At 33.5% G+C, this 24,834-nt stretch overlaps 2 protein-coding genes across 2 annotated transcripts in view; both read left to right on the forward strand.

The window, feature by feature from the left end:
• The window catches only part of HELRODRAFT_185412 (hypothetical protein), a 19,133-nt gene extending 5,234 nt beyond the window's left edge, over positions 1-13,899 (forward strand). The window contains exons 3-15 of the mRNA XM_009015547.1: positions 7,857-8,329; positions 8,714-8,830; positions 9,089-9,178; positions 9,354-9,462; positions 10,415-10,548; positions 10,917-11,030; positions 11,385-11,594; positions 11,725-11,858; positions 12,356-12,530; positions 12,767-12,922; positions 13,007-13,119; positions 13,410-13,802; positions 13,827-13,899. Of these exons, the coding sequence (XP_009013795.1) occupies positions 8,285-8,329; positions 8,714-8,830; positions 9,089-9,178; positions 9,354-9,462; positions 10,415-10,548; positions 10,917-11,030; positions 11,385-11,594; positions 11,725-11,858; positions 12,356-12,530; positions 12,767-12,922; positions 13,007-13,119; positions 13,410-13,500 (1,488 nt within the window). The 5' untranslated portion in view covers positions 7,857-8,284 and the 3' untranslated portion in view covers positions 13,501-13,802; positions 13,827-13,899. The remainder of the gene's footprint in view (positions 1-7,856; positions 8,330-8,713; positions 8,831-9,088; positions 9,179-9,353; positions 9,463-10,414; positions 10,549-10,916; positions 11,031-11,384; positions 11,595-11,724; positions 11,859-12,355; positions 12,531-12,766; positions 12,923-13,006; positions 13,120-13,409; positions 13,803-13,826) is intronic.
• An 8,728-nt stretch (positions 13,900-22,627) lies between these two features.
• Positions 22,628-24,834, forward strand: HELRODRAFT_169729 (hypothetical protein; the record flags this gene model as incomplete). The annotated part of the gene is made up of 4 exons (XM_009015548.1): positions 22,628-22,706; positions 23,047-23,142; position 23,310; positions 24,636-24,834. 4 exons carry the CDS (start codon positions 22,628-22,630, stop codon positions 24,832-24,834), a joined length of 375 nt encoding a protein of 124 aa, XP_009013796.1.

Below are 24,834 nucleotides of genomic sequence, written 5' to 3' on the forward strand. Positions count from 1 at the left end.
CTTTTCGATTATTTAGAAAAAGCAGGTAATAGTGCGACGGGTCGATAATTCGTAAAATCTGATTTTCCTCTTTCCTTTGCTATGGGAATGATTTTAGCCGTTTTGAAACAAGAAGGAAATTGACCTGACATAAAAGACAGATTAATAAGATGTTCAAGCACATGTGCTGTTGATCGGATGGTAGCCATAACAATTTTACTAGGTATTTCATCCAGTCCAAAAGACGATTTTGCTTTGATTAGTTTTGCTGTAGTTATTATTTCTTCTGTTGTAGTTTGCAAACAGAAAAACGAGTTTGGCAACTGATGATGAATTGTTTCTTTCCATGATTGATTATCCGGTAAGGATTTCTGAAGGTTTTGAGAGATGTTAACAAAGTAGTTATTTAGAAAATTTGCAGGCGATGCTATAATTTGTTCATTATCTGTGATCGATGCAGGGTTGATCTTTTTTTGCCTGCTTGTTAACCTATTAATTATTGACCATGTTTTTTTCGATCATTTTTATTTTTGTCCAACAAATCACAGAAATATTGCCTTTTCAGAATAGATTTAACCTTGTTGCAAATTTGACTTTGTGATTTAAATTTCAGAAAATTCTCACTACTTGAATTTTTAATGAACTTTTTGTACAAGTATTTTTTTTATTCAGCATTCTGCGAAAATCAGTTGTTACCCAAGGCTTTTGTTTTAAAATTTTTTTAATCTTTCCTAATGAGCTGATCTGACAACAGTCTTTAAATGCCACACGGAAAATGTTGGTGAAAAGTTCGAAAGCAGCATCCACATCTGAGCACAGTAACACATCTGTCCAGTCGGTTGATAGCAGCCTTTCATTTAGTTTATCAATTCTGTGTCCTGAAAAAGAAAATTGATTTTCTCGGTTTTCAAATTCTATTTTCACTAATTGTTGCTTGAAACATGCAAATATGGGTAAGTGATCCGAAATGTCTGTCAAATGCACTCCACAAACTGTTACGTTCTCCGATGCATTGGTAAAAATATTGTCAATCAGAGAGTTTTTTTGTATGTTTATTCTTGTTGGTTTATTTATTAATGCTTTTAGATTATAAGATGTCAGTAAATTTTGGAGTTGACTACTGTAAGATTCGTAATTTTCCAAAAGATCTATATTCAGGTCTCCGGTTAAATAAACTAGTTTTTTCTCATTATTTATGGCTAGCAAAACTTGTTCAAGTTGCTTCATATAAACTTTTTTGCTGTAATGTGGTGGTCGATACGTAACAATAATTAATGAGTTGTTTTTAGACGAGATTCCCACTTCAATTGCAAAATGATCAGCGTCAGTTCAGGCGACAGCAGGGAACTGTTTTTCGCAACTAACCACATTTCGTGCTTGTTGCAGCGGTTCCTGCGTGTCCGTGTGCTTGAAAATATCCAACTGAATGCCGACATGTGCAATTAACGACAAATCAAAGTGTTAATCCATTTGTTACTTGATGTTTGACGGTTCAGTGTCACTCATCATGTTTTGGTTTTAACATACATACATACATTCACGCATACATACATACAAGTATACTAAGACAAATACATGCTGACATTAAATGTTGAATCATTTAGCAAATCTAATTCACACCGAAGACAAACAAAATTAACGAGAATGTCAGAAAACATCAACATTAAACAGTTCCACTGAACTAAATATTGGTATAAAACTATTCAAAATCATACCAGTATAAACATATTTGCCACACATACATACAAAACAAACAAACAGACAGACAAACAAGCAAGGATACATACATATACGTATGTATGTTGTATAAAATGAGATACAAGTAAATTTCTTATGCAAACATATCACTGATGCAAACATATAAAGAAAAAACATGACATGACATTCATATGGAAAGAAACCTACGGATAAAATTAGCATCTTGTGTATGTATCTATCAGAATTTATGTTTGCATTTTTGTATGTTTGTGCGCGCGTGTATGTGTGAACGCGTGCGTGTGCGTGTTCATCCATCAGCATTAAAAGAAATAGTGTAACTGGTGCATTTATTTATTATTATCTTCATTATTTCCTCTCAATTGCATCCATTATTTTTCTTATTTTTGTATTATTCGTTTGTATTGTTATTGTTATTATTATTGTTATTGTTGCTGTTGTTTTTGATGTTATGTGGTGCTGCAATGGAGTGCGGAGAATACTAGTTCTATTTACCCTGCACACATTTCATTCATTTTCCGAATTCATGTTGTTCTTTCATTCAATCAACTTGTTTTTTTTCCATTAATTTCTTTTGTTTGCTGGTGCTGTTGTTATCCGCGTTTATATTCCAATTCTTTCATTCATTTATTCATTCATCATTCAATCGTTCATTCATCCCACTAGAGCTTGCAATACAAATCTTATGCATTTTGTTATATAATATTTCTACCTATATAGTACTTGTGATCGGTAAAGGTAAAATCGAAATGCCAATAAAAAACCTCATTAACACGCACAGGCAGCAGCACAGACACTTACACACGCACATACATGCATATATATATATATTTATATATTTACTTGTCACATGGATGTATATAAAACCCCTATTTAGTTCTATAACTGTTTGAATGTTTATATAATATGCTATGCGTGTATATATATATATACATACATATATTGTGTATATATACAATATATGTATACAATAAACTAGTACAATATATATATATATATATATATATATATATAGTGTTTAAGGCTTTATAAGTTCTTACTGTGTGTTGAAAGATTATATATATAAATAACCGCCATTCATTCGGAACTTTAACGCATAGTATATACATTAGTTGGATGATTTATTTCAAATTCTACATTGTAATGTTAAAGATGAGTTTATTTTATATATGTAATATGTATATAATTTTATAATTTGTATGTTGTAAACTTTGTTGTGTTGTAATTATTGTTGTATTATGTAGTATAGAGGTAGTACACACACACACGCGCGCGCGCGCGCACACACACACACACACACACACACTACACACATTCATATATACATACATATATGTATAGTAATCCAATATATATATGTATATATATATATATATATATAAATTATCTTTATCTATGTATTTAATTATTTATTTATTTATAGTTTAATAAATTTATTTAATTTTTCTAATTTTAAGTTTCTTATCAATAATTAAACATTTATTTAATAAAACTTCAAGAAGGATCAATCTTTTTCTTTGTTTCTCACTAATTATGGTTGGTTATTATATTAAAAGTTAAATAGATATATATATTTTTCAAATTTATTCATTAAAATATTAAATATTTTACTTTATATCGTGTATGCTCATGTTAATGCTCGCATGTGTCTGTATGCCTGCTTTTGTGTGTATGTGTGTGTTTGAGTGTGTGTGTGAGTGTGTGCTTGTTTTAACAATCAGTTACATACTAGTTGTGGTATTGCTACTAATGTTAGTATTGCTACTAATGTTAGTATCGAAATGTTAGTATTTTTTAAACGGTTGAGTGTTTGATTTATTCTTGAACATTTAATAGCTGCAGCATACACATACACAGACACACACACAGAGGCGTATTTACAAAAACTGTGGCTCTAGGCGCACGACCAATTTGGGGCCCTCTCGCCTATAAGGCGATCAATGATCATAATACAACAATAGTTAGAACACTCATACCCATGTATTAACATGCATAGATACTACAGCTATAGATACTAGTTAGAAATTACAATTGTCAGTCTATTACAGTTATATAACTTTTTTCCTGCTCTTCAATTTCGCGAAGGAGTCACTGTGCGCATTGAAATCGTATTCTAATGTCTCCTTTGATTCAATGCATAAAATAGACAAATCTCCCAGCTTACATTGGCTGATTTAATTCCGCAAGTAATTCTTGATCCTTTTCAACACAGAAAATGACCGTTCTCCAGTTGCGTTTGATATAGGAATGGTGAGAAAGATTCTTAGAAGGGTTTCCACATTGGGAAATGTACATTGTAGTCCACCCACCACTATAAGCTGGTACATCTCTACCGCAGATTTTGCGCCTTCTTCCTTAGCGAAGTGCAAAAACTGTTTGATTTCATCGCCAGCGGTATCAGAATTAACATCGTCTTTGTATTCTTCGATCAAGACCGAGATCTTTGTGTTCATGTCATCTACCTTGTCCTTGAAAAATAGACTGAACAAATCATGTATACCTTTGTTTGCTTCGATTCTGTGATCAAGTTCCGTGATCAATTTATCAGAAATGGCGTTTACTGTGTTAACAATAAAATTATCACGACCAGTTAAAATAACTTCCGCTTCATTGCTTTCGTCAGAAAACGGTTTTCGCTTTTTCTTGCGGCTCACTTCATCTTGATATTTACAGTCTTTCAGATCCTCGTTAATAAGCAATGCAATAAGCAATAAGGAAAAATGATCATTCATCCACACAGTGAAATTATTAAAATAGTGTAATAAACTGGCAATTAATAATTAGTTATTGCAAAAAATTAAAATTTGAATTGAAATTTTTAATTGAAATCTGTGACGTAAGATGCGCCAATAGTGTTCGAATTTTACCACAATTCAAAAGTTTGTTTACTTTTTTAATCTAGGGTTGAGCGAAAATTCGCGCACGCATTTTTGGCAACGCATAAATTGTTGTTTGTATATTTTTTTCATACGTTGTTCAAAAATATTTAGAAATAATTATGAAATATATTATCTGAAAATGTAAAATTAATTTTTCTCAAACTTATTAAATTTTTTTGTGCGAAATATTTTGAAGCCTCCAAAAAACTCATTTTTCAAGTTTTGGGGGCCCCTAAAATCTGGGGGCCCTAGGCGCGCGCCTATGCTTAAATTCGCCACTGCACACACACATACGCACTCACACACATAAATACACACACATGCACACACAAACGCATAATTTAAAATGAACAGGACAGCATTGTGAATAAAAAAAAATTTTTACCCAAAAAGTGATCAACAGTAAAGTTGCTAATGATAACGATGATGATGATGGTAAGAAGAATGGTGATAATGATGCTGATGATGATGATGTAGACGTTGTTAATGATGATGATGATGATGATGATAATGGTGATTATGATTAGTACAATAATAACTAGTTAGTACTTGCTAACCTGCAGTCAATATTATCTTGTGGGAGTATTTTTATTGTGATTAACGTTGAAAGTAATTATTGTGACTAAAAGGACGAAGATGATGATGATGATGAGGAAGATGATGATGATGGTGATGATGATGATTGTGAGGAATATTATTAGGTCTGGTCAAGGCCATTTCTTCTTCTTAATATTATTATTGTTATTAATATTATTATTCATGTTATTTTTATTACCTTGTGCGTGCGTGCGTGTATGCGTGTGTGTGTGTGTGTGTGTGTGTGTGTGTGTGTGTGTGTGTGTGTGTGTGTGTGTGTGTGTGTGTGTGTGTGTGTGTGTTCGTCTATGTTGCTTGCTTTTGATATTGTTGTAGATGTTACTGAAAGTTTCGAATGTCATTTCTGGGTGATTGATATCTGTTTTAAAGTGAACAGTTAATTTTTTGTGTGGATTGACGATGAATTAATTGTATAAGTGAATGACGAATTAATGCATCAATATATTATAAAATTTGGTTTAATTAAGGCTAGTTGGTTAATAAATGAGTGAATTAATTAATTAATGACTTGATTGAATTATTTAAATCAATGAATGGTTCTGTAAATGATTGAATGAACGAACAAACAAATGAACGAATGAATGAATGAATGAATGAATGAATGAATGAATGAATGAATGAATGAGTAAATTTAGGCCGTCGTCAATTCTCTGAAATTTTTTTCCTATCAGGGATATTGTTTTTTATTTCTTGTTTATGTTTCCGTTTTTGTTTACATTTTTTTTGTTTTGTTTCTATGTAAACAAAGCTCTGCTTCAGTGTCAAGGAAGTGTGATGATACTGATGATGATGATGATGATGCTATTGGTGGTTATGATGATGATTATGATGGTGGTGGTGATGGTTATGATAATGATGAGATGAATGCCTCTGCTTTTGTTTACAGAGCTCTATTCCTGGATGAAGAGAGTTAGTAAATAAATGAATGTAATGGATGGATGAATGGTTAGATGAATGAATGAATGGATGAATGAATGAATGTGTGAGTGAGTGAGAGTGAGTGAGTGATTGATCGAGTGAGTGAGTGAGTGAGTGAGTGAGTGAGTGAGTGAGTGAGTAAGCGAATGAGTGAAAGTGAATAAACGGATGAATGAATGTAGGTCTGTGGTTTTACTGTATTTCCTGCTTTAAATATCTGAAATAACGATTGTTTATTATTCGTTACGTTAAATACATATACATTTAATGTTATTAGAAGCGGCAGTAGCAGTAGTAGTAGTAGTAGCAGCAGCAGCAGTAGTAGAAGCAGTAGTGTTAGTAGCAGCAGCAGTAGTAGTAGCAGTTGTAGATTGAATAGTCTTAGCAGCAGTAGTAGTTATCGTTATATAGATAGTAGTACTAGTAAAGTAATGGCAGTGATTTCTAATTTATCTATCTATCTAAAAAGTTTTTTACCTTGTTTGAAAGCAGGATCATTGAAATGTGTGAAGAAGATTAGTTAGCATTATTCATTTTATCTCATTCGTCACATGGGTAGCAATTACATTTTTGACATTTTTCTCTGAGACAACCATTTGAGTTGATATGCTTTTTAAATTTTTGAATGTGTGTTGCGTGTGTTGTACGTGTGTGTGTGTTTGTGTGTGTGTGCGTGCGTGTGTGTTGTACGTGTTGCGTGTGTTGTACGTGTGTGTGCGTGCGTGCGTGTATGGAAATAATGGTCGGTTGATGATGTTTTTGTTTACCATTTAAGAGGAAAATTGCAGCAGATTATTTGGCTGTAGATAATGATATTGCTGATGTCCATGATTACAACGGTGGGGTTGATGATAATATGTATAGATACATGTGTATATGTATGTGTGTGTCTGTTTGTGTGTGTGTGTGTGTGTGTGTGTACGTGTGTGTGTCTCTAAAGTATAAATATTGTTGAATATTTTCTTCAAGTGCACGATTTATACAACTAATATTTATTGATTAACGTGTTGGAGATATTTGTGTGTGAGAATAAAGTGTATGTGTGTACTGTGTATGTGTATGACAGACAGTATGTGTGCCTATGTATATATGTGTTGTAAATATGTTTTCTGCGTGTGTGCATGTATACAGCCGCAACATGGTCACATGACTTAATTTTTATGTTTCACATTAGAGAGTAAGTTAAACAAGAAGACAGATAACACTAGTAAGACTGCTAGTAGTTAGATTGTTAGTAGCGGATGCACTGAGATATAGTGAAGTGAATGACTGACAAGATGATTATAAATAAAATGTTCATCAGATGTTAAGTTGTTCAGCTGACAAACGCCCCTGTTTTGCTAATCATACAATCACATGAGTGTTCTAATCTAATTGTGCGTGCGCGTGTGTGTATATGTGTGTGTGCGTGTGTGTGTGTGTGCGTGTGTGTGTGTGTGCGTGTGTGTGTGTGTGTGTGTTTGCAGATCCGTGTGCGATGTGATGCGAATTTCTCTGAAATAGAAACTATAAGCACTTGTTGCACTCTTAATTGGTGCTATGCCTGATGTCTTCAATTATGGACTGTATTGATAAATGCCTTGTTATTACTCCACAAACAAGTGAAGTTAACATTTTTGTGGTACTGGTTGTTGATGTTTTCACTCGTTTTGTTTCGTTTTGGATGGATGGATGGATGTAGGAATGGATGAATGAATGAATGAATGGATGAATGAATGGATGAATGAATGAATGAATGAATGAATGAATGAATGAATATTCTTAAAGGATCCTTAATTGGATTGAGGTGTGGGGGAAGGAGTGAACGTCCATTGAACAACGTCTATAACATCAACATCGGCTTTCGTCATCAATTACGTCATAATAATAATAACATTAATAATAATAATTACAATATTAATAATAATAATAATATCGCCAGTAATAATATTATTAATAACCAAAGCATCGCCGAGACATATCAGCAGCAGCAACAACAACAGCAAGTCAGATTTTTTTCTGGTGCTTTGGACTACAGTCATCCGTCGAAATCGGTCAATAGTGTTAATAATAGTAATAACAACAACAATAATAATAACAATAACAATAATAAGAAGAACACATTTACTAAGACGAGATTATTTGATAACGCGGATATATTGAAGAGTCATATCATTCCTCCATCTCGCTTCATTCATTCATTCTCAAATGTCAACATGTCCAGTACAAGCGAGCAACTATCCAGCCAGAGCACCTACAGGGTTCGTTGGGCCCCCTTTTGTGACGTCATTTTTGTTGTCGTCGTCATCATCATCAACGTCATTACCTACGTCATCATCGTCGTCTTCGTCATTATCATTGTTGTCGTCATCCTCTATCATCATCTTCATCACCGTCGTTATTTTAACCATCCGATCATCATTATTACTGCTGTCATTGCATTGGTTTTTTTTCAACCAAATCTTCGTCATCTTCATCATCATCGTCATTCATATCTGTCGTCATAGACGTCGTTGTCGTCATCATCGTAACCACACCAGCATACACATACACAGACACACACATACGAACTCACACACATAAATACACACGCATGCACACACAAACACGTACACACTTGTACGCACACGCTCACACGCACGCAGATCAACGACAAGGTCCTAACGATGGCAACCCTGAATCCCCACATTGCCAACATCGAGTATGCCGTCAGAGGACCCATCGTCATCCGGGCTGCTGAGATTGAAAATGAACTTAAGAAGGTTCTGATAATGATGATGATGATGTTGGTGATAATGATTATGATGGAGATGATGATGCTAATGATGTCTGTGATTGTGATGATATTTTTGTGGTGATTATGAAATTATCACTATATTCATGATTGTTTTCTTCATAATTTTTTAAATCATCGTTGTCATCATCGTCGTCTTCGTCGCCATCATCATTTTCATTACCACCATTATCATTTTCTTCACCATCATCAACCATTTTCATCATCATTATAATTTTTCGGCCAGGGTGTGCCGAAACCATTCAAACAAGTGATCAGAGCGAACATAGGTGATTGCCATGCCTGCGGTCAGAAACCTTTAACATTCATCAGGCAGGTCTGTTTTGTTGACTGTTGGATGGATGGTCGATTAGTTGTTGTTTGGTTAGTTAGTTGATTTGTTGATTGATTGATTGATTAATTAACTCACTGACTGATAAACTCTGACTAACAGATTGATCGACTGACTGGCTGGCTCTAACTGACTGACTGTCTGATTGTCTGATTGACAGGTGGTAGCTCTGTGCACCTATCCAGACCTGATGGACAATCCGCACTTCAATGACGATGCCAAACAAAGAGCAAGGAGAATACTGGATGACTGCAGAGGACACAGCATCGGTTAGAGAGAGATTGATGGGGAAAGTAAGTGAAAGTGAGAGAGAGAGAGAATGAGAAAATGAGAGAGAGAGAGAGAATAGTGCAAATGTAAGAAAAGTGATAAAATGTATGGGATAAGATATAAAGTGAAAAAAGAAAAAAATTGAAGAATTGTAGTAGAGGTAGAGACGAGAAAGAGGAGGTAGAGACGAGAAAGAGAGAGAGAGAGAGAGAGAGGAGAGAGAGAGAGAGAGAGTTCATTTATATACATTCAACGCCTCAACTAATTTATAATTTACATGTTAACAGTTTGATTAAATGAATGCTCAGATATTTGACATATTTTAAATTTGAAAGAATACTTTTAATTAATATAAGTCTATAAAAGTTAACTCTCAATACTGCAATAATACTTCTAAAAATAAGTTTTTAACTAACATTCACCTTTGCTTCACGTTTGGAAGAGTAAAAATTTACTTGGCAGCAATAAGTCCTCAAGTAATTTAATAGCAATATTTTTATTAATCTCAGGGTTTTTACAGCGTATCTATTTGTCTATCTGTGTATTTATCTATCTATTTATGTTTCTATCTATCTATGTATCTATTTATCCACTCATCTATCTATCTACTTATCTATATATCTTTCTGTCTGTCTGTCTACCTATCTATCTATGAATTTTGAACTTTTGAAGAAAAAAAATTTTTATATTCGCACATTTAAAGTCGTAAGGTTTATTTGCTAATATCACCATCATCGTCTTCTTCTTCATCATCATGCATCGTCATCTACATCATTCTTGTCATCATCATCATTTTATCTCATTTAGATTTTTCATTTGATACTTCATCATCAACAGTCAACGTTATCACATTATCACCACTTCCACATGACGTCACCATCAGCATCATCATCGTCGTCGTCACCATCAACATCAACGTCATATTTATTATGACATCATCGTCATCTCCAGGCTCCTACAGTGACAGCATAGGCATAGACGTTGTGAGGCATGACGTGGCCAGGTACATATCCGAGAGAGACGGAGGCATACCCAGCAATCCTGATGACATTTTCCTCAGCACAGGAGCCAGTGAAGGGATTAAGGTTAATTTCTAGTTGGAATTATTTCTAATTTACACAGGTAGCGTAGTGGTAAACTGCCCGACCGAATGTTGAAGTGATCGAGTTCGAACGCGAAAAGATATTTTCACCTATCTATCATTTAACATTATCAACGGATCTATGGTTTAATTACTTTGTTACATTGTTTCTTCGGGTATCAATGGACAACAAAAGCATGGATACCCGTGAAGCTTTTTTGTATCTAGTAGGAGAAAATTTTTTTGAGTTGAAGCTAGTCACAGCAATATCAGACCAAACGTTTTTAACACTGCATTATTTACATTGATGTTCATAATATTACGAAAATACGATGATGATAATAATAATAATAATAACAACGACTCAAACAGGCGGTGATGAAGTTGTTAGTAACGGGAAGGGACAGCCCTATAGCGGGTATCATGCTCCCGGTACCTGTGTACCCCCTCTATACCGCACTGCTTGCTGAATTCAATACCTACCCTGTTCGTTTCTCTGTTCTGTTTTTGTTGTTTGCTGGTTTTGTTTCGTTCGTTGTATTTGTCGTTGTTCAACTATTGTTCGTTGTTCGTTGTTGTCGTTGTTCAACTATTGTTCGCTTTGTTGTCGGCGTTGTCTTGTTTCGCTGCTCTTTACAACCTACAAATCAACATTCTTTAAAAGAATACATACTCGTATCGTAGCAAGAACACACTTGTCAACAAAAATTTACTCAATTACTTCATTCATTAGACACAATCTAAACTAACAAAATAAAACAATTAATTATTCACACACAGACGTACACACACACATACATAAAAAATCATAACCGATGATAACCATTCATTCCCAAAAAGATTCTCTACTACCTAAACGAAGAAAAGAATTGGTCCCTTGATACGGAGGAACTGGAAAGGGCATTGAACCTGGCAAAACCGCACTGCATTCCGCGCGCTCTGGTCGTCATCAACCCTGGAAACCCAACTGGACAGGTTCTTAAAGAGGAGAACATCAAGAAGATCATTCAGTTCGCTAAGAGGAATAACATCTTTCTGTTAGCCGATGAGGTCTGTTGCTGTGCTGTTTTGTGGTGGAATAGGGTCTATTGTATGCATTTTCGTTGTGGTACAGATGTTTCTACGTCATCGTCATCTTTCTTAACATCCCTGTCGTCATCATTTGCTGTTTGCCTGTTAGGTCTACCAGCACAATATCTACGGCAAAGATTCTGAGTTTCATTCCTTTAAGAAGGTCATGAAGTCGATGGGAGGTGAGTACGAGAAAATGGAGCTGGCTTCGTTCATGTCCACTTCGAAGGGGTACATGGGAGAGTTAGTTGGTCATTCTTTCTTCAGTTGGTCGGCTGCTTGCATGGCCTAATCATTAATTTTATACGAGGAGTGTTTGTTTGTTTGTTTGTTTGTTTGTTTGTTTGTTTGTTTGTTTGTTTGTTTGTTTGTTTGTTTGTTTGTTTGTTTGTTTGTTTGTTTGTTTGTTTGTTTGTTTGTTTGTTTGTTTGTTTGTTTGTTTGTTTGTTTGTTTGTTTGTTTGTTTGTTTGTTTGTTTGTTTGTTTGTTTGTTGTTGTTTGTTTGTTTGTTTGTTTGTTTGTTTGTTTGTTTGTTTGTTTGTTTGTTTGTTTGTTTGTTTGTTTGTTTGTTTGTTTGTTTGTTTGTTTGTTTGTTTGTTTGTTTGTTTGTTTGTTTGTTTGTTTGTTTGTTTGTTTGTTTGTTTGTTTGTTTGTTTGTTTGTTTGTTTGTTTGTTTGTTTGTTTGTTTGTTTGTTTGTTTGTTTGTTTCTTCACACCCTTCACTCAACAACATCCGCCAGATGCGGATACAGAGGTGGCTACTGTGAACTGATAAACATCGATCCCGAGGTCAAGTACCACCTCCTCAAGTCCCTCTCTGCCAAGCTCTGTCCCTCCGTAACCGGTCAGGCTGCCATGGGGGTTGTGGTCAACCCGCCGAGACCCGGGGAGCCATCCTATAGACAATTTATTTCGGTTGATCTGTTTGTTTGTTGTTAAAACATGTTCTTGCAGATCCATCAGACAATCAACGAATTCATCAATCACTCAACCAATCCACCAATCATCCAACCAATGAGCCAATCACTCAACCAATCAGCCAATCCACCAATCACTCAACCAATCAGCCAATCATCCAACCAATCACCCAACCAATCAGCCAATCACTCACTCAATCCACCAATCACTAAAACCTCCTCGAACACCTCCAGGAAAAGGATCACGTATTAGGAGAACTGAAAGAGAAAGCACAGCTGACGAGCAGATTGTTGAACGAGATCGAAGGGATCACGTGCAATGAAGTCGAGGGGGCCATGTATGCTTTTCCCAGGATCTGGCTGCCTCCGAAAGCCATTGAAGCTGCTAAGGTGTGGTGTCTTGCTTGTCAGTAGCTGCATGTTTCCTTGCTTGGGTGTATTACAATATAAAATTATATCAAAAACAATACGCAGGAAAAGAACATGGAACCGGACTCGATGTATTGCACGGAGTTGTTGGAGGCAACAGGCATCTGTGTCGTGCCTGGAAGTGGATTTGGTCAGAAGCCCGGCACATATCACTTCAGGTTAACTGGACAGGGATGGATGAAGAAATGACTGTTTAAAGGCGCTTTCTGGTACCCGAGTTCGAACTCGCTCGCCGACTGACTCTCATTCGTAATAAAAGTCCAACCAATCATTTGCTTAATTTTAAAACATTTTCGGGCGCTTCTTAACCAGCGACGCGTATGGCGCTATATAAATGCTTGCATTATTATTATTGTTATTATTATTATTGACTATTATTATTAGTTATAATAATAGTAATAATATTATTATTATTATTAATTATTATTATTTTGAATTTTTCAAACAGGATGACCATACTGCCGAGCGTGCAAGAGTTGCAGGAGCTGCTGAGACTGTTTGCCGTATTCCACGAATCCTTCATGATTAAATACCAATAAATTTTAATGTTTGACGCCAATAATCTATAATTAATAATATTAATTGTCATTAATTATAATTATTATGGTAGTAAGCTATTTACATGTGATAAATATATCATTCAGTTTAGGCGTACATTGCATTTCGAATTTTTTTTATATTTCATTCTTTTTTTTTTGAAAAAAAGTGTAGATTGTTTTGTCCTGAATGTAACGTATATAGTAAATAAATATGAGATTTATTTTAGATAATGATAATTATATCTTCTTACTCAGTAGTTTGTAATCAAGTCAGAAAAATATAAAAATATTTCACAGTAATAATAATAATAATATTAATAATATTAATAATAATAATAACGACAATAATACTAATAATAAATAATATTGTTACGTTATTTTTATTATTCTGTTATATTCTTCCAGTAATATATCAGTTGTAATTTTAGACACTTAATTTTTCATGCTATTGTATTTGCGCGCATAAATTTAATCTTAATTGCTTATAAATACAAAAATACACACACGTACACACACACACATATTTACATAATATATACACACACATATATATATATATATATTTTTATATGGCCCGTGTGTACTCTTTAAGAAGGCACTCTGAAATTGTTATCATTATTAAAAAATTCGCGCTATATAAATATTGAAATAATAAATTTTAACAGTGATGATAATAGTGATAATAATAGTGATAACAACGATGAGAATGACGACGATGATGATAATGGCAATACTTTGACTCTAATGTGTGACATTGCTTACTCGGTGTAGTAGTAAGTAGTAATAAATGATATTACTGCGGTGATTGTTCTACAAAATACTAAGCAGTACCTTTTTTTAAAATTTAGCGTTTATCTAGGTTGATATTGATGGATGGTTTCATTTCGAACCCGTTTCAAATGTTAAGACGACGTTTTGGATCATTAGTAAATTTTTTTTTCTTCAAATTTCTTATGCCAGACAGTGCAAGACGATAAACTTGACAAACTTTCGTAGTATTGAATAGAGACAAACTCATTCACACGTACATCCCAGTGAATGCACGTACAAACAAACTTATTCACACAGACAAACAAACATACTCGCAGAGATGCATACATACATAACTTGTATACGAATACGTATGGACTTTTTCCTATACACACACATACATACACACATGCATACACAGATGCATACATACATACATTCGCAAAGTATACTGGTGGAAAAAATACGAACTCAAAGATAAATATTTGTTTATACACATATATGTTGCACTGTTTGGTTCCATTATTCCAATTGATGCCGAATAAATGATGTATGTGAGTGTGTGTGTGTGTGTTTGTATGTCTGTGTTTGTGTGTGTGCGTCTGTGTGTGTCTTTAGGTTGTTTTTTTTACATGTTGATATTTTTATTGGAAAATTTCATTCGTACTTCATACATTCATTGTTACTATTCATTCAACAACAACAATAATTATAATAATCAGATTTGATATTATTCTGACTATATTTTTAATAATATCACCAATATTAACTTATTATTATTAGTCTTGTTTGTTTTTCTTATTCCTGAATAATTGAACAGTTCACCTACGCTGGCTAAGTAAAGTTATAATGCAATAGGATGGCTCTTCTTCATGTCTCGCGCCTTTGAAACTTAATGCTCCTTGCATCGGTTGCATCGGGCGGTTGACAAAAAGAATGTTCATTCAATTTTTATTTTATTCATTCATTCATTTGTTCGTTAGTTAGTTTGTTTATTCATTTGTTTCTTCATTCATTCATTCATTCATTTGTTGTCAAAATAATTTTTCCGGATTTTTTAAAATAAACTTGTGACCTCAAGATATCATTCGAGATTGCGTTTACATGCTTTCCTTTTTAAACATTTTATTATTATTATTATTTATACTATTCAGTTTTTGTTTCTTATTATTATTCAGTTGTTATTATTATTGTTATTATTCAGTTGTTTTTCTCATCGTTATTATTATCATATTATTCAGTTTCTTTGTTGTTTCCGTTTAGTTTTACAGAGGACAACCAATCAGATAGGAGATATATTTATTTATAGTTTTGGTGTCATAATTGGATGGAAAAAAATTTAAAAATAGACTACAATTTGTGTTTGCTATCTTCTTCTTTCGGATATATGTATATGCGTAAAGACAAGCAGATACATTCACACACACACACACACATTACGCCTACATACACAAACATACACACTCATATATACATACATACATACATACATACATACATACATACATACATACATACATACATACATACATACATACATACATACATACATATATACATACATACATACATACATACATATATACATACATACATGAACGCACATGCATACATGCACGTGCATGTATTTTGTATGGTGTGTATGTTACAAGATGCGTCGTGTGGTGTAATCTTGCAGACGTTTTAGAGTTCAATTGTAGCTAATCAAAAAACGATATATAACCTAGAAACTTCATATTCATAGGAGCCAATAATATAGAACAGTGACATTACCAACAAATAATGTTATAAATATAATTATCACTTAAGACGGTAGTTTTTCTACCTTATAAATAATAATAATGTAGAAAAAGTTATACAGATATACAGAAAATACAGATAATATAAAAATCGAAAAAACAGTTTTTTTCGAATTTTAGGTGCAATCCATATGAAGAGTCATAAACAACAACATACGACTCGATGAGATTTTGATTGAGTATTAGAAAAGGATGGTCGTTGGTGTGTTTCTGGGTGTGTATAAGCGTGAATATATATATATTGGTAGGAGTGTTTAATTATTGTGTGTGTGTGTGAGAGTGTGTGTGTTTGTTGTGTGAACGTACGTTTATGTGCTTGCATGTATAATATGAATCTATATATGTGGGTGGTAGTGTATTTGTGGAGTGTTTGTGTGTGTGTGTGTATGTATGTTTGTTTGTCTGTCTTCATATATTTTGGTCTACATACATATTAGTCAGTCGCCGTAACTAGTATATTTATAATGTTTGGATCGGCTGATGTGTTTACGCAAGATTTATTATTGAGCTTGCACATATGTTTGTTTGTTTGTTCGTTCGTTCGTTCGTTCGTTCGTTCGTTCGTTCGTTCGTTCGTTGGTTGGTTTGTTTGTTTGTTTCTTGGCATGCTGTTTGCCTTGTTTGTCTGTAAAGTTTGAATGATTATGATTAGTTGGATGTTATACTAGTCTAAATTGGTTGCGTCGAATGATAGATGATTGGAAAAAGTTTATTTTATTTATAAATTACGCCTATATTAATAATTATTATTATGTCTATAATAATAATGTAAATTAAGATTATATAATTTATGACAATAGCAATTAAAATTATTGTTATAATATTTAAAAATTATTTGTTATAATAATTTGTTATAAAAAATTTGTTATAATAATTATTGACCAAAGAGACTAAAGACTGAACAAGTTTTGAGAAACTTGAAACGAAAACACTTAACTAACCTTCTTCTCGGGAAATTTTTCTTGATTGGGTTTATAAGTGCTTCAGTTGAAGATGTATCAGATGTTAAACGTTGTTTGTTTTTTTGTTTGTTAGTCTGTTCGTTCGTTCGTTTGTTTGATACTAGTGGTTTGTTTGTTTAATATGGGTTGTTTGTTAGTTGGTTTGTATGTTCGCTCGTTCGTTCGTTCGTTTGTTTAATGGTTGTGAGATGGATGGACAGATGGAGGTCATTTTGAAATGAAAAACTTAATTTTCTTGGTGACGACGACGAGATGTTATTTTCAGTTCATCAGTCCTATTTGTAATTTGAGATATTCTTTTCCGATAATTTGGTAGATGATGGTGACGATGATGAGAAATGATGATGATGATAAGAAATGATGATGATGATGATGGTGGTGATAATGATAATAGATGATGACGACGATGGCAAGGATAAGAAATGATGGTGGTTACTTTAAACAACATTCGCTGAGGTAATGATATTGTTTTTTTTAAAGATAAATGTAAATATTACACAAAAATGGTTTGTTGTTGTTGTATTATTTATTGGTGGAGTTATTGTTGTTGTTGTTGTTTTGATTGTTGATGACGTCATAGCTGACGACATGGCGTCAGTTGTTGCGGTGGCTCCGTCCTCGATATTATCGTCAGTCCGTATTTTAATAGAGAAGCAGTGTGAGGCAATAAAGTTTGTGGTGATGTGGCTTGTGGTGTCGTGCCGCGGTTACTGCTGTTATTGAAAGAGAGATAGAGAGAGAGAGAAAGAGAGAGAGAGAAAAAAGAAGAGAGAAAGAAAGAAAGAAAGAGAGAAAGAGAGAGAAAGGAAGAGAGAAAGAAAGAAAGAGAGAGAGAGAGAGAGAGAGAAGAAGGAAGAGAGAAAGAGAGAGAAAGGAAAGAATAAAAAGAAAAAAAGGGAGAGACAGAGATAGAGAGAGACCTGAATATAGAAAAAGATATTGAAAAGAGCAGCAAACTTAAGAATTGAAATAATTCAGAAGAGTTTATCGGATTCAAAATTTTAAAAACAAAAAGAAAATAAATGAAATTAGAACGAAATAACTGAAAATTAATGCTAAAAATAACAACAAAACAAATGCAAAATAAAAATTAGAAAAGAAAAAAAAACAAAAAACTTTTTAACTTCATTTCTTTGTTAGATATCAGTTTTCAACCAAAAAAATTATAATTTTTTTTCCATTTCGAAAAATTTATTTAATTCAATTTTTCATTCTTCTCCTCTCTTGCTCATTTTCTTTCTTCTTTCTCTTATCTTTCTATCTCTCTTTCTCACTCACTTTTTTTTTCCTCTCTCTCTCTCTCTCTCTCTCCCTTTCCCTCTTTCTCATTTCACAACAATTTTTCAAGTTGGATGTGTGGAGTGGGTGGGTGGTGAAATTTTCCCCAACAAGAAACAACATCACACGGAATAATACATTCAATCAATTTGTTCGTCTATCTTTCTCTTTTTTTCTTCTCTTATCTCTCCTCTCTTCCAATTGTATCTCTCTATTTTCATTTTAATCTTTTTTCTTCTTTTAACGATACGTTCCTTTGTTCTTCCGTCTGTTTTTCCTTTATTTGTTCGTTCGTTTGTTCTCTACTCGTAGTCCTATTGCAAACAAACCAAAAAAAATTTTTTAAACTTTTAAAATATTAAAGTTTCCGGTGATGATGATGATGGTGATGATGATGAAGATGATGGGGATGATGATGATGATGATCATTAAAGGTTATGATAACGATGAAGCAAAAGATGAAAAAGTGGTAGTAATGATGTTGTTGCTGTTGTTGTTGATAGCCACTGATGACACAATGGTATATTTCAATTCCTATCAATTAACGATGATAAAAAATTATCAACAGTTATAGCGAGAAAATTTTTCGTGATTTTTTTAGAAGACGAAAGTAACTAAAAAAACTAATGCTAATGATATGATATTAATAATGATGATGGTGATGATAATATTAAAATAATGAGAATGATGATGATGATAACGATGATAATAACGATAATGATGATGATTAGATGATTATCAACTAATGATGTTGATGATGAAGACGGGGATGAGAATGATGGTTATGATTAATTGAATAGATAAGATGATGACAAATTTGGTCTCTATGATAAATACGACATTGATATGGCACAAACATATCAACACACACTCATCTCACACGAACACACGCACACTGACACACACTTACCTACACACACACACATACACACACACACACACACACACACACACAACTGCAATGATGACAATGATTACAAACACCAGGATCATTTTACGAAAAATTATAAATTGAAAAATTTTCTTGTTTTCTTACAAACATTTTTTTTTAAAAAAAAAAACGATCATACATCTCTCTTTTAAACTTTGAAATCTTCAATTTTAGGACTTTTGTAATTGAAAGCTAGCTTACGTGATATCTAAACCAGTCATTTAGGCAGCCGGTCAGTCAGGCGCAAATATAAATGCACTGAAAAGCGCATATAAATTATTCAGTTTAATACATTTCTCAAAAATTTTAGAATTTAAAATAAAAAAAATTGAAAATTTCATACAAAATAATAATTGAAGCGTCAAATATGAAGGAGGTCTTTAACTTTAACTACACTGTTGTGAGTCATTAAAAATCGTCACGTGTTTACACTTGACACGAGCTAGATTACTTACTGAACGTCTGCTATTCTGTCATGTATTTTTTTTTCATTTGTATGGTATGTTTTGTATGTTATTGTATGGTATTTGCGTGTTTTGTATGTATCTGTGTGTTTGTGTGTGTATGTATTGTGATTTTGTGCGTGTATGTGTTTATGTATTCGTGTGCTTGTTTGTATGTGTATGTACCAGAATTTTTGTTTGTCCGGTTCTGTATGCATACTTATATGTTTTTGTATGTATGTGTCGGTCTATGTGTAAGTGTGTCTGTGTGTGTATGTGTGTACGTGTTGTACGTGTATATATCATTCGTGTCATTATGACGGATGATTTAATTAACGCCTGTTTGTCAAATGAGAGAATTCGCTCGTAAAATTGCGCTAAAAAATTTATTGATGAGAATAATGACGTCATTAGTGGTTGGTGAATAAGCAATCTGTGGGTGCTGAAGAAATAAGTGCAAGAATAGACAGTTAGAGGAATACTGGGAACAGATAAAAACTGAAAACATAGATACAAAACTGAAAACACAGAAGAAATAATGGAAACATAGATAAAAAACTAAAAACATAGATAAAAAAATGAAAGCAAAGATAAACAACTGAAAACATAAAAGAAATTAAAATCGCCATGACACAAACGCTTAACCCGCCATTCAATTAGGCAACCAATTAGTTCTTTGTTAATTAGATTGAATGAAAATGTACGTCAAACGTTGGAAAAATAAAAAAATGGAAAAATAATTCATTCAACTGAAAACGGATTTACACACATCCGTACATAGTTACACACACAAACCACACACACCACACACACACCACACACACACCACACACACACACACTGTGTGCAAACTTATAAAACCATGCATGCAATATAATCCAGTTAACTACCATACCAAAAATACATACGTCCAGATAAAACCGCTGATATGAACACACACACACACACACATACACACACACACACACACACACATACATACACATCATATACAAAGACATAAACAACACACATGCACGTATACGCACGCACATGCGTTCACAGAGAGAGATAGACAAAGAAACAGAGAGAAAAAAACAGAAATAGAGAGAGAAAAAGAAATAAAGAGAGAGAGAGAGAGAGAGAGAGAGACAAAACACAGCCCCACGAACATAATTAAGGGCAAGAACGTAAATTCATAAGGACGTAAATTCTGCCTATCAGAAAGCAGCACTTGAGAACGGGTCCGCTTTCCTCAATTATCTACCTCCAGTTACATACCATACAATAACTTATCCGCACTGTTCACTTCCTTTGACAGTAAAATCAACAAACATACAAACACACATACACACACACACACACACACACATATATATATATATATATATACGCACACACATTTACATGCAAACACACCCACACAAATGAGCTAACACGCACACCGCTTATACAAACGTGCAAACACACACACGAGCATACAAGGCAACAACGAACGTATGTACAAACCAACGACACACAAACAAACATACAAAAATAACAAACACACACATACTAAACTACAAACATAGAAAATAGACATACAAAAATACAAAACAATACAAACAATACCAAGACCAACAACATAGCGTTGAGATGTAACGCTGTGAACAAACATCAGTTGCGGTTGAATACAAAGTATTTCTAAATTTGAATTCAACATCATAAGAACAATTAATGTTTGCCCTGTCCCAATCTAGTTATTGAATTTTTTTTAAATAATAATAACAATAACAGAATGATAAGAATAATAATAAAAAGCTTTAGGATTTAAATAGATATTCACTTCAGAAGCGTAATTCAAATATACATGAAATAAATCAATGTATGTGCGCGCTTATGTAAGTGTGTGTTTGCGTTTGTGTGTGTGATTATACGTCTGTGTATGTGCCTCTGTATGTGTGTGTGTCTGTGTGTGTTTGTGTGTGTGTGCGTGTGTGTTTGAGCGCGTTCGTTCAGGAAGGAAGTATGAAGTAACGTAAATGATCATTCTTATCAATAAGAAAAAAACTCATCTCACCTGTGTATGTCTTCGTCTCTCTCTCTCTCTCTCTCTCTCTCTCTCTCTCTCTTTCACTCTCTCTCTCTCTCTCTCTCTCTCTTGTTTGCTTGTTTGTAAGTTAAGTCAAGTACTCACGTACAAACACAAGTGAACATCAAGTGTCACACATACACATACACAATACACATTCCTTTGCGCCCGCACACACATACACTTATGAACTCTTACACACACGCACGCACGCACGCAAACGCACACACATACACGCCCACACACATTCAAACGTTTGAACACACACACACATTTATGCACACATACAAGCACAAACACACACACACACGTGCTAATACACATTTGACAATGCGTGGTAGGTTTAACAGCTATATAAGGGGTAAACTATCGGAGCTTGCAACAGATTATTAGCAGAATCAAACCGTTCATTCGTTCGCTCATTTACTCATTTGATCATTTATTCGTTTATTTGTTCGATCATTCACTCAATTACCTCCAACTACGTCACCTATCTATCAAAAATTACACGTGAGTTTTTCTGTATCATAGTCGTTTATCATTAGGTTAATTTTTTACTAGCATTTTACTCAATACATTTCAATAAGATGATTAATTAATTGCTAGGGCTAATTATTAATTGCTACAATTCGAACGGTTGGTGACGATAACTAATGGAATTCCATTTTGCAAATCATTAATTCAAATTCTAATTTTTATTTTTCAAAAAATTTTTCTTCGTTTAAAACTCCCAGAAACTCCTCTCTAGATTAATCAGCCAGATACACATAAGCGAACGCAGCAAAAAACACAACCCACACACACACACAACTTCTAACAACAACAGCAAAAACATCACTATATTTTACAAATCAACACACACACTCTCTAATACTTTCATAACTAGAACAACACATACAAACAAAATCTAAAGAATGGAGCTTTGCTTGTCGACATCAAAGTTACTCCTCTTGCTTTTCGTTGTGGTTCTTGTGGTCGCCACTCATGAAATAGGTAAGTTTATTATTTATTATTACAATTATTAGTAATAATAATATTAAAATAACAACTATTTTTATTGTAGTTATAAAAATTAGGTTGTTGAAACTATTTTCAATCGAATTTAAAGTCGATGATACACAAGATTCATATTTAACACAATTTACTTTTCTAAATAAATAAATTAGGTCTCACAATTATGTATTTGGGTCACTGATTATGTTAATTAAGCTACTGAAAAATCATTGTGAGGTTATGTAATTAGGCCAGATATTATGCTAATTAACTGATGGCGTTTGAGTTTCGAAAAAATGCTTTACGTCATTTGATGAATTAATTACTTGACATGGAAGAGTTGATCATTTGAATGATTTCAAAGAGAACGAGAGGTCTTACGTGAGGTCATTTGGGGGTACTCAAGATCACTCGAGGTCATTTGAGGTCATTTCGGGTCATTTAATTATTCATTTTAGTAATGGTTAATATTTTTTATAAAACTAACGACAAAACCTTAAAGACAAACATGTGCGGTTTTCGACATTTTGAATAAATAAATAAATAAAATACTGAAGAATAAAACATTATTTTATTATGTTAGTATTAACCTATTAACACTAGAGTTAGTAAACTTGTGTGTTATGTAATAATTTTTTTGTTAAAATTAAAAATTTTTAATCATTCTATTTTATCCATAAATTCATTTCTATCATCATACCCTCATGATATTATTATTATATCAGTATATCATCATTATATCATTATAATATCACATAATACCACCACTATATCACCCTTTTATTATCATCATATCATCATTATATCATTGCTTGCTTGAATCAGCTCTGTATTATTTATTCTCTATTAAATTTTTGTTGTGGAATAAAATTCCATTTAGTTTCGTTTGGTTATATTGTTATTGTATCCTTATATCATCAGCATCATCATTACATCTTCATTCTATCTTCAATATATTATCATTTTATCATCATCATATCGTTGATGTATCATCATCATTATTATATCACCTATAATTAATAATAATAAGAATAATAAAATTAATAATAATAATAAAAACATTAATAACGTACCTTATTAGCATTGGTTGTTTAGTGGCCATCCCGCCAATTCAACAGCCAATGATAATCTTTCATTTACTCGCGCCGACCAATCACGATCGTCATAATTTAATTTAACCGCATTAGTCAAATTATCATAATCATCTACGTCATCATCGTCGTCACCATCATTACGACTAGATCATTTTCAGCATTGTCATCGTCGACGAATGTCATAATGATGACGTCATAACTCAATTACCTAGCAGCTCGTATTCAAAAAACCATCTACGTTTTGTTACTATCTGTTGCTTACGTCAATTGTATTATTGTTACTGTTGTTGTTGTGGTTGCTGTTGTTGTTGTTGTGGTTGTTGTTGTTGGGGTTGTCGTTGTTGTTGTTATCATCTTCGTTGTCGTCATCATTATTATTATGATATTGTTTCTACATTTCATTTGTTATTCACCCTACATATATTATACATAAGTGACGCCATCGTCATCATTAGCATCGTTGAAATAACCTCTGTTATAATAATCATTACAGTTATTATAAAAATATTATTCGTTGTTATTACCATCATAATTATCGTCGTCGTCATCATTGGGTTTCATGCGATTGTTCGCATGAAACCCGAACAATCCACATCAGTCTCGTCAGCGTCACACGCTAATGAAATCAAAACCAGAAACTCGTCAAAGCAGAAATAGAACCAATCATAAAACCATTACAGCCATCGTCCTCCTCGCCCTCCACACCATTATCATACACACATACACACACCACACACACACACACACACATTTACATACATACGCACACGTACACAGAATCAGTCCACAGACCCATACCATCACGTTTTGGCGGGAACCATCACGTGCTCAAAAGGGGCGGCCGTTATATGAGGTTTGGGCGGAGCGAACCACTGCAAGGCAGCCAATCAGCTGACGCGAATCAAGATTATGTTTCGTCATTTCCGTTTCCGGTTTCTGCTGCTTCTTACCTCGGTGCTGGTGGGATGGATGCAGCCCAGATTAGAAACCAGGCAGATGGAATTTACGGGAAATATGCTGCTGATGAAGATTGA

This window comes from Helobdella robusta, assembly GCF_000326865.2.
Source record: "Helobdella robusta unplaced genomic scaffold HELROscaffold_16, whole genome shotgun sequence".
Taxonomy (NCBI): Eukaryota; Metazoa; Annelida; class Clitellata; order Rhynchobdellida; family Glossiphoniidae; genus Helobdella; species Helobdella robusta.